Source organism: Indicator indicator, chromosome 4 (assembly GCF_027791375.1).
Source record: "Indicator indicator isolate 239-I01 chromosome 4, UM_Iind_1.1, whole genome shotgun sequence".
Classification (NCBI taxonomy): Eukaryota; Metazoa; Chordata; class Aves; order Piciformes; family Indicatoridae; genus Indicator; species Indicator indicator.
Window position 1 is genome coordinate 17,384,570 of NC_072013.1, and position 13,953 is coordinate 17,398,522.

The 13,953-nt window shown below is 47.3% G+C and overlaps 1 protein-coding gene across 1 annotated transcript in view; it reads right to left on the reverse strand.

The window, feature by feature from the left end:
- IFTAP (intraflagellar transport associated protein) overlaps positions 1 to 8,050 on the reverse strand; it is a 31,035-nt gene extending 22,985 nt beyond the window's left edge. The window contains 1 exon segment of the mRNA XM_054400290.1: positions 7,936 to 8,050. Within this exon segment, the coding sequence (XP_054256265.1) occupies positions 7,936 to 8,038 (103 nt within the window). The 5' untranslated portion in view covers positions 8,039 to 8,050.
- Positions 8,051 to 13,953: the final 5,903 nt, after the last annotated feature.

The window sequence follows — 13,953 nt, forward strand, 5'->3', positions numbered from 1 at the left end:
CTCTTTGTCCTCCAATTTGGAAGAGAATCTTTCGAAAATGCTCACTGATCACGCACATATTTCAAAGCATAATGGAGTAGTTTATCACACAGCCTGGGGAGAGGATTAGCAGGAGAAAAACTTCCTGACAGTGAAATCTGTGAGATGAAATGGTAGTCCCCAAAAAATGATACAAGTCTCATGGTCTGAAACACTGCAAAGGCAGAACAGACAGAGCAATCAATAACATACTGTAGAAAACCTGGTTTGGTCCAATCCCAGGCACAAATCTAGGCTGCGTGCAGGGTGAGTTGTGAGCAGCTTTGAAGAAAGAGACTTGGGGTTGTTGGTTGCTGAGAAGCTTCCCAGGAGCCACAGTGCCCTCCTGCAGCCCACCAGGCAGCTGCGTGCTGGGCTGCAGCCAGAGGAGTGTGGGCAGAGGGCCAAGACAGGAGATTCTGCCCCTTGACTCTGCTCTGCTGAGACCTCACCTCCAATCTTGCCTCCAGTTCTGGTGTCCCCAGCAGGAGAAGGACACAGAGCTGCTGGAGTGAATCCAGAAGAGGACACAAAGATGATCCAAGGGCTGGAGCAGCTCTGTTGTGAGGACAGGCTGAGGGACCTGGGATGTTCAGCCTGGAGAAAAGAAGACTCTCCAGAGTTGCAGAGGGACTTTTTATGAGGGTGTCCAGAGACAGGACAAGATGGAATGGTTTCAAGCTGAGGCAGAGCAGGGCTAGACTGGAGCTGAGGAAGTTCTTCACTACAAGTTGTGAGACCCTGGAATGAGTTGCCCAGGGAGGCTGTGGCTGCCTCCTGCCTGAGGGTGTTTAAGGCCAGGTTGGATGAGGCCTTGAGCAGCTGAGTCTAGTTGAGAGGTGTCCCTGCTCATGGTGGGGAGGTTGAAGCAGGTGATCTATGAGGTCCTTTCCAACTTGAGCCATTCTAGGATTCCATTCTACCATGCACAGGATAAAATAATACACACTGCCAGGTTTTTTTCTGCCTTTTTCCAATTGAATCAATTCCAAAACCAAAAGTTGAGTGAGAGTGAAAAACAGGCTTCTTTCCCTGTAAAAAAAAACCCTAGAGCAAAGCTGCTACTGTGAGTTCCAATTTACTTTGTCCTCAAAGCAATGGACTAAGAGACAGCAGAAGGCCTGCAAATCTCTTAAATCCCTTCCAACTTATGCTCTGATGGAAAACCTGGGATTCAAACAATATAGTAACTTTCTGCAGGACACCTGAACAAAAAGTAATGTTACTCACAGTAGCATGCTAGCTGCCTGGTACAGAGGTCATGAGTATGAATTTTATGTTCATTTACTATCTCCATTCTTCAAACACATCCTCAGCAAACACAATTGATAACAAGTCCTATCACTAAATTACTTCCATAAAACATCACTTTGGCATGTTCACAAGATGGGAACATAGTGTAGAAGTACACTCATTTACCCAGCTGTGACTCTGCAAACCCTTGTGCGGTGGTTAATGCCAAGTAGTAAGAGGGGAAAATACTTTCAAAGCCCAAAATCCAGTTTGTGGGCAAGACCTTGTCCCTTGCATCCAATCTATATCTGTTCTTCTCTTATTTCAAACCACTGCCTCTCATCCTGTCCCTGCAGGCCCTTGCAAACAGTCCTTCTGCAGCCTTCTTGTAGCCCCTTCAGGCACTGGAAGGTTGCAATCAGGTCTCCCTGGAGCCTTTTCTTCTCCAGGCTGAACACTCCCAGCTCCCTCAGTTTGTCCCCATAGCAGAGCTGCTCCAGCCCCTGATCATCTTTGTGGGCTCCTCTGGACCTGCTCCATCAGGTCCATGTCCTTCTTGGGTTGAGGGCTCCAGAGCTGGACACAGCACTGCAGGAGAGGTCTCAGCAGAGCAGAGCAGAGGGGCAGGATCCCCTCTCTCTGTGAAGGGCACTTCCAGGTTTCAGGGTAAACTGAGGCACAGCACAGATTCTGAGTTGCAAGGCAAAGCAAAGTTTGGCTTCTCAGGCTTGCAAGGAAAGGTGCATGGCTTCTTTCCCAGACCTTAGGCTAGGCATGGCCAGGCCAGGCCAGGCAAGACAAGGCAAGGCAAATACACTTTGGCCTGTATTTATCACTTGCCTGACCAATAGGGCAGGTGAAGCAAGCAGAACAGTTAACCAATAAAATCGGATTCTGCCAGGCCATGACCACAAGAGGCACAGACACAGGCATAGTCTAGGAGAAGCATGGCCAGTGTAGTGCTCTTTTACCATAAAGGGAGACCACATACATTTCCTTACCAGACTTTCTGGGGCCTGGGTTCTTTTGTCTCGTTCCTGCATTTCCCCAGACCCCTGCAGAATGGAAAGGGAGATGGGGATCAAGCCTGGACATCCCAGGACTTGTTCTGGGTTTGTATTGGGCCCATTTGGCCCCATCACCACACTGGGCAGCACCAAAAAGAGCCTGGCACCTTCATCCTGACACCCACCCCTCAGATATTTATAGACACTGATCAGATCCCCTCTCAGCCTTCTCCTCTCCAGAATAAACAGCTCCAGGGCTCTCAGTCTTTCCTCACAGCAGAGATGTTCAAGTCCCCCCAGTCATCCTCGTAGTCTCTATTGGAGTCTCTCCAGCAGATCCCTGTCTCTCTTGAACTGGGGAGTCCAGAACTGCACATAATACCCCAGATGAGGCCTCACCAGGGCAGAGTAGAGGGAGAGGAAAACCTCTTTAGATCTGCTGGACACATTTTTCTTGATGCACCCCGGGATACCATTGGCCTTCTCGGCCACAAGGGCACATTGTTGTTCCACAGATAATTTGATGTCCACTAGGACAGAAACTAATGGCAGAATATCAGTTCAGTGTACAGGAACTCCCAATCTTCCTTCTGAGTCTTGGCCATACTTTGAATCTTAGCTAAAAGAATGTATTTGATTTTATTGCTTATCTAAGCACATGTTTGAAACCCTTCCTTTTGGTTTGGTTTGGTTTTTCACAGTCAAAGCAACCACCAATCTGCTTAAATTCATTGTCAGCAGAAGGAAACTGCAGTATATATATTTATTGGGAGCACTTTAAAATAGCAGGTGATACAAATCAGGAGAGAATCCAATTTGAAAACCTTTTCTGTACTTGCATTTCAGAAGAATTCAGCACCAGCAGGTAGGTAGATAAGATACAACTGGATTGTTCATAATTAAAAGCATCTGGCATCTCCACACAAAGCATTCCTGCCTTAAAGAATATCATAAAAAGATTACAGCAGCTGGCACCAAATTAATAAAATGTCAGCCCAAGAGTTTAAAAAATGCTTGATTTGGGATATTATAATAAAGAATCATCACAGAATGGTTCAGGTTGGAAGGGACCTTAAAGTTCACCTAGTTCCAACCCCCCTGCCATGAGCAGGGACACCTCCCACCAGCCCAGGTTGCTCAAGGCCTCATCCAACCTGGCCTTGAACACCTCCAGGGAGAGGGCATCCCTGGGCAACCTATTCCAGTGCCTGCCCACCCTCACTGTCAAGAATTTCTTCCTAATCTCCAGTCTAAATCGGGCCTCCTCAAACTTCAATCCATTCTCCCTCACCCTATCCCTACAAGCTCTTGTAAAAAGTCCATTCCCAGCTTTCTTTTAGTTCCCTTCAGCTACTGGAAGGTAGGTACCTTCAGAAGGTTTGCTGTGGGTTTTTTAAAGGCAAAACCCTCCTCTGCTGAAATCAGGCATTTGTCTGTGATTTTAAGGTGGGCACAAGGAGCAGACAATTCCATGCAGAGTTCCACACTACACTGCAAGTTAGGTCACTTGATATCTGTTTCTGATTGCTCTGTTGAGCCACTCTATGACTCTGATGTCTGCCATGATTTGCTTTGTGTCATTTGCACACCTGAAAAAGAGGGCTTCCTCACCTCTCTGCAATGAGGTGAAACTCAGCCCACAGCTGCATTTAGCACACTTTTGATGCCTGTCAAGGCCAGGTGATGAGCTAGAGTGATATTCATCCTGCTTTTTATAGTCCTGCAGAATTCAACCATAGCCAATATGCCACTACAGGATGGAATCTGGCAGCAAAGTACCAACAGCAAAGTTTGGGGACCTGGAGCATCTTTCATATAAGAAGAGGTTAAGAGACCTGGGGCTCCTTAGCCAGGAAAAGACTGAGAGATTGAGATCTTCTCAATATTGATCAACATCTAAAGGGTGGGGAGGAAAGAGGATGGGGCAGGGCTCTTTTCAGTGGTGCCCAGGGATACAACAAGGAGCAATAGGCACAAACTAGAACCCAGGAGGTTCCACTAGAACATGAGGAGAAACTTCTTTGCTGTGAGGGTGCCGGAGACCTGGCCCAGGCTGCCCAGAGAGGTTGTAGAGTCTCCTTCTCTGGAGAGATTCCAAACCTGCCTGAACACATTTCTGTGCCACTTGCCTTAGGTAACTCTGCTTTAGCAGCGAGGTTGGACTAAATGCTCTCCAGAGGTCCCTTCCAACCCCCACTGTTCTGTGATTCTGTAAAAATTTCCTACTTCTACGTTCTAGAGAATCTAAGTTATGCCATAAAACAAAGATACTTCCTTCCCACCCCCCTTTAAACAATCTTTAGAAATTGTTTAGCAATAAAAGCATCACAAAAAAGAAGAAAGAGTTGCTCTCAGGGAAACAGAATCACAGAATGTTAGGAGCTGGAAGGGACCTCCAGAAATTGTACAGTCCAAACTCCCTGCCAGAGCAGGGTCACCCAGGGCAGGTCACACAGGAACATATCAAGCAAAGTCTGCAGAGAAAACCTCTCTGGGCAGCTTGTTCCAGGGCTCCAGCACCCTCACCTCATGTTGAGGTGGAAACTCCTGTGTTCCAGCTTGTACCCATTGTTCCTTGTCCTGACACTGGGCACCACTGAAAAGAGCCTGGCCCCTTCATCCTGACACCCACCCCTCAGATATTCATAGACATTGATCAGATCCCCTCTCAGCCTTCTCTTCTCCAGAATACACAGCCCCAGATCTCTCAGTCTTTCATCACAACAGAGATGTTCATGTTCACCAATCACCCTCATAGCTTCTGTTGGACTTTCTTCGGCAGATCCCTGTCTCTCTCAAATTGGGAGCCCAAATCCAGACGCAGTATTCCAGGTGTGCTAGGGTTGTCAAAGTTTCCACCAGTTCAAGTGCCTCTGTCCTTATCTGGTGCTGCCAGCAAGCCCCTGTGCAAACAAAGTCAAGTCCTTTCCTTTCTGTATGCCTCATTTTCCCTATCTGTACAATGCAGATGAAGCACTTTGCATTTCAAATACCACTGAGGACTGAGGACTACAAATATCCCTAAAACAGATCAGCTGTTATTTCCCAAATTATCTCTTCTGATTGCATCCCTCTGTCTGGGGTGGGAGTTTTTCCTGCATAGCACAGGGGCTCTTCATTCTATTTGATTTTACCCTATATTGAATGAAGGTTACACAGAGATAGCTACTGAATTAATGATTAATAGAATTTTTTTCCCTCCCAACCAATTCTTTCCAATGATCCAGCAGAACACATCAATAAAAAGCTCTGGATCAATGCTGTTTTCCGATTTCATGCCCTGTGTTAAGTTCCCTGGGGATGACAGATTAATTTAATTAGTTTTATTGAACTGTGTAGTTGCTTTTACTGGCAGATCCACTCAGAGAGGAAAACCTGAAAATTTCTCTGGGGGTTAGCATTGTCCTACTGGTCCATTTTTTCAAATCAAAGTGAATTTACTGTCATTTCTTATATAGTTTTCTGCTAGGCTTTGCTGCTGTTAGGACTTGCATTTGTAAAGTGCCTCCACTGACACCCAAATAGAAAGTTGAAAGTTGTTGTTCCTCCTGAATGTGGTTTATGAGAAAAGGGAAGCAGGCAGCTACTGTCAATGCACTATGAACTGCACAGCTTCCACAAGGGATTTAAATTTATCTCATCACAACACAGAATAGGGCTCACATGACACCTGGAAGCAGAGAAGTAGTGGTCAGACACTTTCAACTTTCTCCCCTTGACAGCTTGCTGGGCACAGAAGGATCAAAACAACAGGAGATGAAGAACATATCCAAGGTTCACTTTGATTAGAGATAGGTCTGATCAAAGTGCTCACACCTCAGTATGCTGCCAGGCAGTGTGAGGTGAATGGAACAGAGCAATATTAACAGCAGGAACAGACTGAATTTAATCCCAGGAACCACGGAAAAAAATATGAATCCAAACCTGACTTTAGACACAAATTTTATTCATGGCAGCACTTTTCTGTGAATCTCACTGATGACGGATCCTCTATTTGTTAAAGAGGGAGAGGAGTAATTACAAGTATCACAAAATCCTAGAAGGGCTCAGGTTGTAAGGGACCTCAGAGATCCAACACCCTGACATGGGCAGGGACACCTCTCAACTAGAATCAGTGACCCAAGGCATCATCCAACCTAAACTTGAACAACCCCAGGCAGGAGGCAGCCACAACCTCCCTGGGCAGCCTGTGCCAGTCTCATCACCCTCATACTGAAGAACTTCTTCCTCAGCTCCAGTCTAACCCTTAGCTTCAAACCACTCCCCCCTGTCCTGTCTCTAGACACTCTCATGAAAAGTACCTCTCCAGCCTTCCTGCAGGATCCCTTCAAGTATTGGAAGGCAGCTCTAAGTTCCCCCTGGAGTCTCTTCTTCTCCAGGCTGAACAACCCCAGCTCCCTCAGCCTGTCCTCACAGCAGAGGAGCTCTAGTCCTTGGGCCATCTTTGTGGTCTCCAATAGCTCTGTGTCATTCTTCTGTAAAATCAAGAAACTAAGAACACAATCTATTTTCAAGTCTCTTGCACTGCCCTGCTGCCAAAGTGCTCAGTGTCTGCAGTGGCATTTCTGCACGTCATCAGAATGCAAACCAGTACCTTTGGGTACTTTTATAAGGAAAATGAAGGTGTGAGGAAAACAAGCTGAGCTTTTTTGTTTCTATCAGCATAGGAAGCTGCATTTCTAAGCATGTGATTCAGTAAAGCTCTACCTTTTATACAGTTTCTAGTGGGAGATGCTGTAGTGGCAATGGAAGTGATTGAAAGACATGCTGAGGCTTTTTGCAAGCAGCATCATGATATGCAGTATACTTCTAAGACAGGAGCTATCCCCAGTGTATCAATCATACATAAAGAAGACCAGAATCTCATTTCCAATCCTCTTATCTCAGCCCCAGGTGTCTCCTTTCTCTACTATTTTTCACTGGGAGGAGAGACAGAAGGTTGCCACAAGATTATTTCTATGGCATCTTTGGGTCCCCCCACTGGTTTTTTGCTCAGTGCCTCTGATCGACACTTAGTTATGTCTGAAGGACAAGGACAGGACAGACTTCTGAGTGCCAATCAATGGAGCATGCCACATGGTGTAATTGAAAAAATACAATGCTTCTGAAATAATGCAAGGACATCATTTTTAGCTGCAAGCTCTGGTAAAGAGAACTGTAAGTGAGCAATATGGGGTTGGCATTCATTTTGATGGTGCCTGACTTAATCTGGTCAAAAAATGGTGACCAAGATGATCAGAGTGCTGGAGAACCTCTCCTATGGAAACAGCTGAGAGAGGTGGGGCTGTTCAGCCCAGAGAGGCTTTCCAGTACCTCAAGGGGGCAACAAGAAAGCTGGGAAGAGACTTTTTACAAGGACTTGTAGTGATAGGACAAGGAAGAATGGACTCAAGCTTGAGGAGAGCTGATTTAGACTGGAGATTAGGAAGAAATTCTTTAGAGTGAGGGTGGGGAGACACTGGAACAGGTTGCCCAGGGAGGCTGTGGATCCCCCCTCCCTCTGAAGCAAAGCTGTCCTTCGGGATCCCACTGAGGGCAGGGGAAACAAAAGCATCACAAGGATTTGCCTAAGGTCACAAAGCAAGTGATGAGCAAAATGACACTAAATGCTCCTGCTTCTCATTTCAGCTTCCCTTCCAGCTGTGACTTCTCCTGGGAGATGTGGGAAGCTACCCACCTTTCAAAAGGTAAGTGAATGTACTTAGAAACTCTTCATATGACTGCTCGTGGCTATTAACAAACTGATCAAGGATGCTGTTGTTCAAGAGTGGTTCTCCCATGATGCACACTTTGACAGTCAAGCAGGGGCCTGTCTGCTTCTGCAAGAGAAAGAAGAGTCTTATGCTTCTGCAGGGAGAAAACAAATCAGTTGAAAGAGTCTCTAATTCACATAGGTGAGCACCAGAACATCAAATTCTTTTTCTCTTCTTGTGAAGCTGTAATCTTGTCACTGGGACTTTGCAAATTTCCCCCCAGCTGGACAAAGGAATTTTAAGTGCAAAGGGAGAGACCATGAGTGAAGTGGTCAAAGTCACTTTGACAGAAAGCTCCCCAGGAGCCAGCAATGGTTGCTGGCATCCCAGAAGGCAATGATGTCCTGTGCTGCATCCACAGCAAGGAGAGCAGCAGGATCAGGGAGGTGACTGTCCCTCTGCTCTGCTCTCCTGAGACTCCACCCGCAGCACTGCCTCCCGTTCTAGTGCCCACAGCACAAGGACACAGAGCTGCTGAAGAGGGTCCAGAGCAGGCCATGAAGATGATCAGAGGGTTCAAGAACCTCCCCTATGGGGACAGGCTGAGACAGTTGGGGCTGTTCAGCCTGGCAAGGAGTAGACTCCAGGGAGACCTTAGAGCAGCCTTCCAGTACCTGAATGGGACCTACAAGAAAGCTGGGAAGGGACTTTTGACAAGGGCTTGTGAGGATGGGACAAGGGGGAACAGATTGAAGCTTGAGGAGGGGAGATACAGACTGCAGATTAAAAAGAAATCCTTTACAATGAGAGTGGTGAGACACTGGAACAGGTTTCCCAGGGAGGCTGGGGATGCCCTCTCCCTGGAGGTGTTCAAGGCCAGGTTGGACGAGGCCTTGAGCAACCTGGGCTAGTGAAAGGTGTCCCTGCCCATGGCAGAGGGGTTTGAACTAAATGGTCTTTAAGGTCTTTTCCAATGCAACCCATTCTATGAATCATCTACACTTGAAATGTCGCCAGGTAATATGGGCTGTAGAAGTGCCAGCCTCTCTCTGTGGTGTTCACTCCCCCTCAGTTTCAAGTTGCCAGTTTTAGAACCCCTGCTTCTTTGCAGGGACAGCAACACCCCTCGCTGCCCTGCTGGAGTTCACAACTGGGACACCTGTACATTCCAAATGTGGAGTGAACCCATCACCCTTGTCGTGGGAGGCGGGGTGATTAGGGATGGAGGATGACGGTTATTAATTATGAATTATGAAAATTGTTATTTATTAATTATGAATATTATTAATAACCAATTAGTCACCATATATATATTGATTCAAATGCATGGTTGTAAAAATGTAGTCCATAACTGGTTCAGTATATACAATTATACCCAATTATAATATTTACAGAATCGGTTTCTAATTAAGGGAACGAAAGGTGCAGTTCTGCCACTTGTCCACTAGATGGAGACTCGACAGCTTGCAACTATGTACAGAGATATAACGTTATCATGAGGCAAGTTAAGCTGGAAATATCACGCGGCTATGCGCGGGCACTTTGAATAGAATGTTACTGAATGCTGCACACATGGAAAGAGGGAGGGGCTTGCTTTCCGCCTATCAGCGGTTTTCCCTTAGCAGGGTTGGCACGGCTCCCTGAATGGAGGATCGGCCCGGCAGGGCCGGTCCGGAGGAGTGGTCTTCCGCAACAGGGCCGGGTCAGGTGCCAGTTCTTGGTAGGCGGGTTTCAGTGGGAGGTGCAGTGAAGCAACGCTTTCCCCCTCGGCTCGGCTCGAAGTGAGCTGTCTATGTCTGATATTGGTGACTGCTTTCCATTTAGGTTACAACGCAGTCTTGGGCTTTGACTTCAATGGAGAGGCTATCTTTGCTCTCTCTTTCCCTCGGGGAAATGCCGGGTGCTTTGCCCTGACAACTTAGGGCCATGGAGCTGCTACGGCTCCTTTTCTTTCCCGCAAACGGCAGGGGTCATGCAAGATGCGTTTCTGCTTATTTAGCTGCTTATGGCTGCAGCAGATCTGGACTGCCAGGCTTAGGCTTAGTCCTTCTCCTTCTGGGCTAAAGCTTACCCTCTCTCGTGGCTTCCTCAGTCCTTTCGACTGGGCTTACGACACTGGTTCGGTGAAGGGATCATCCTTTGCTGGTTCCTCGAGCAGCTCAGTGAGCTGGCTTCTGTCCGTGGTGCAGACGCTTCTAGTACGCTTGCATGTGGGAGTGAGAAGACTTGGGGGTTGCGAGCTTCTGTGGCTCAGCCAAAGCGAAAGAAAGCACAAGGAGAGAGCAAAGTAGTAAACAAATGGAGTAGTACTTACAGATTCTGGAGGCTGGATCTGGCCAATGGGCACACTTGTCAACAACCTGCTTCCACCTATAGAAAAGGGTGAAGCTAGTATTATACCCTTAGATGGAAAGAGCATAAGCATGCCATGAGATGGGTGCATGCAGTTGTCTACCCCTCAGGAGACAGGTTAGCGCCTGGGCCTTTGTCCTCATCTCCTGGAAGGAGGGTGGAAAGGGGAGCTTACCAAAACATGTTGGGACAAGTTAGCTGGTATCCGGGGGCATAATTCTGGGCATGTGGTCCCTTCACTACAACCCTGCAGGTGCACCATCAAAGCCACTCAACCCAGATTTTGGAGGGCCTCTTAAATCATGCTGCTGTGCATGTATAAGCTGAGATAGCACACAGGACAGGGAGGCTATGATGGAACAAGGCAGCCATGTAGGGAGGTGAGCATCACTCTCAAGAAGGGAACAAATGCTAAGAGCTGAAGGAACCCCCACAGAGGCTTTTACGGACTTCAAAGCTTCACTCTTCAGTCACACAGCAACAGCCTTCCAGCCCATCTTCATCACTTGACCAGACTCTTAAGGGAAGCAATGGCCCTGAAACAGCTCTCGGTGGCAGATGCTGAAGTTAACCTTGCCCTTCACTTATGAAAGCTGTGTGAATGCATTTGAGCAGCTGTGGTATGCTCCATAGGTAATAGTAGTCTTAATTTTTAATACATGTAGGACCAGCCTACTAGAAGCACAACAACCCAGGCAAGAGTGTGAACACAGACAACTGGCACATTGCCTCATGTGGTGGCAAGGCATCCAGCAACTGTAAATTATCAGCTTTCAACTAGAAATGTGATAAAGGTGCAAGAATGGCATTACACCCCAAGATTTTCATGTGTCCCCATGTCTCTCCTCTTTAATTTACAATACCATTAAGAATACGGCTTTTGGGAATTAAAGTTCAATCCTTCAGCCAAACTTCCAATCAGCTTACTCTAAGGCAAGGTTTCCAATTCTGATTTTAAAGTGAAATAAAAATTAACAAGAATTGTTCAGAGCTCTGAAAGAAAATAAAGTATGATTCCTATGTCAAAGTCTAATTTTGTTGGACTGCAAAGAACTTGCAAAGAAGACTGAAGATCCAAATCCACATGCACACCCACATAACCTTCAGTTTTCTAATGTTTCACAAAAGCCAAACAAGCATTGATCACCCTATGACTGACCAAGTAGAATATGAGATTCAGGAGGCTCTCAGAGTGGTTTAATGCAAATTACAGTGGTTTCAGAGGGAAACTTCCTCATTATTTTTCAATTATTACAGTCATTATTGGATGGAAATTTCATTATCTGAAAGACTGCAGTGAATTGTAAGGCAAAGAAAGAAAAAGATGACAACAACAAAGCATTTCTTTAATCAAGCCACTGGTAATAACAACCTTTTGTGTTCCTTTGGCATCTGGCTTCTAGGATCTCCAAGTCTTTTATGAACACTAATGAAAGAAGCTTCACAGCTGCCCCATGAGGAAGAGCAAGCAAGTATTATTCCCAATAAGAAACGAGAAAAATGAAGTCACCAAGAGTTTCATTAAATGGCTTAGATTGGAAGGGATCTCAGAGATCATCTACTCCAACCTCCTCGCCATGGTCGGGGATGCCTCTCTTGGTTGCTCAAGGCCTTGAACACCGCAAGGCAGGAAGCAGCCACAGCATCCCTGGGCAGCCTATTCCAGAGTCTCAACACCCTCATACTGAAGAACTTCCTCAGCTCCAGTCTAACCCTGCTTTCCCTCAGCTTCAAACCATTCCCCCCTTGTCCTGTCTCTTGACACTCATAAAAAGTCCCTCTGCAGCCTTCCTGTAAGATGCCTTCAGCAATTGGAAGGCAGCTCTAAGGTCCCCCTGGAGTCTTCTCTTCTCCAGACTGAACACCCCAGCTCCCTCAGTCTGTCCATCATAGCAGAGATGCTCCAGCCCTTGGATCATCCTTGTGTCCTCTTCTGGATCATAACAGTTACAAACTTATAAAAAGTTCAGATGAGGCCTTTCAGGAAAGTTCACTCCCTCACTCTGAAATGCTTTAGGAAGCTAGAAAATTGCTAAGTGGATTGGGGGGAATATTTCTATCCTTAATCAAGCTGATTGGCAGCTTCCTAGTGAAGGCCACATTCTACAGCCACCAGCTGAATGTTCTGAGGTTAAGCATCTGTGATGGTTTGAAACTGTCTTTTTAATTTTTCCTTGCAAAGTTCAGAACAGAGAAAGTGAAAGAATGTAAGTAAGTCACTATTGGGTGTAAGAAAGCAAAATACTGATTGTTCTAAACACTTCCATTGGATAGATAGAAATGTTTAAGAACTATTACCCAAAACAAAGTAGGCATTCTGCACATTCTGCGTTCTGCAGTGGGGGCAGTTGCTGGGCTGTCTGGCTGCTGTTTCTTCTTCTCTTCTGGCTGAAGATAACACGTACTGACCTTGGCAGCTAAGTTAACAACTTTCTGTTTAACTAACTCTGCTTCTCTGTCCAGGGAGGTCTGGGGGTGTGGCAGTTTAGGCTGGGTGCCCCCTGCCACTGCCGCATGAGATACACCTCTGGTGTCCTGGGTGCCCACCCACAGGGGTGGACACAGGAAACGACGTATTTCTACCCATAAATCCTGCACCCTATAAGGCCATCTGCAAAGTCATTCTCTTGCTCTTTCTTCCCTCTCTGCTCCCATGGGAGATGTCCTCTCTTATCGGGTAATGCCGGGGGAGTATCCTCAAGGCCTCTTAGGCCTGTCTAGGCCTAATGCCAGGAGGAGAATGGAGGGGGGGGCAGTCTCAGACCTGGCCAGCCTGAGACTTGCCTAGCAGCGGGAGGGGGAAGAAAGAGCCCTGGGGGGTTTGGGTTTACCCTCAGGTGGGAAGAAGGGAAGGATTGGGAAGCTTTGGGAATTCTGTGAGGGGTTCTGTACGCTTTGGGATACTCTTTCTCACTATGCTTTGTAGCTTATAGGTTTTTTTTTGTAGCTTCACCAATTGCTTTTTTCCATTTAAACTTTCCATCACTCTCCAATCCATTTGTGTGAGTCTCATTCTTTTGTCCCTTTCGGGGCAAGAGACGATCTCTATCTGGCCCCAAACCAGCACAGATTTTTGGTAGCAGAGGATGGTTCCTGTGCTGAACTCTGCAAATTGGATTGGAGAAGAGCAGGGGTGGAAAAGTTAAAATGGTATCTGGGCGTTGTTGGTTTTTGGTGGCTGGGCTCAAGGTTTTGTGCTGGGGCGACCGTGTGGGCGTTTTATGGGTTCCGAGGGGACACCCTGGTGCGTAGCCGTGGCGTGGAATCCCTCCTGCTGTTCCGAAGCGGCAGCGGCGATTCTATAGCTTGCAGGCACTGGGGGAAAGCTTAAGAATGCGGTGCCTGTCCCTTTCCCTTTTGTTCCCCGCGGCGCCAGCGGCGAGCAGAGCGGCGCGGAGCCGAGGAAGGGGGAGGGACAGTCGGAAGCAGACCAGGGTCGGCTTGTCCCGCGGCGGTGGGGGCTAGCCGCAGCGGGGCGGTGAGCGGTGGCTCCCGCAACTCAAGAAGGCGGGCGGTGGCTCCAGTTCAAAAGCTGCTTCCGAGGACCCAGGGAGCGAGTGTAGCTTTGGCTGGAAAAGCCGCTCTTGTGGCCCGAGGGGTGGTGGCGGTTTTGATCTGTACCACAGCTGCAGAGGTGATGGCGGCTCTCG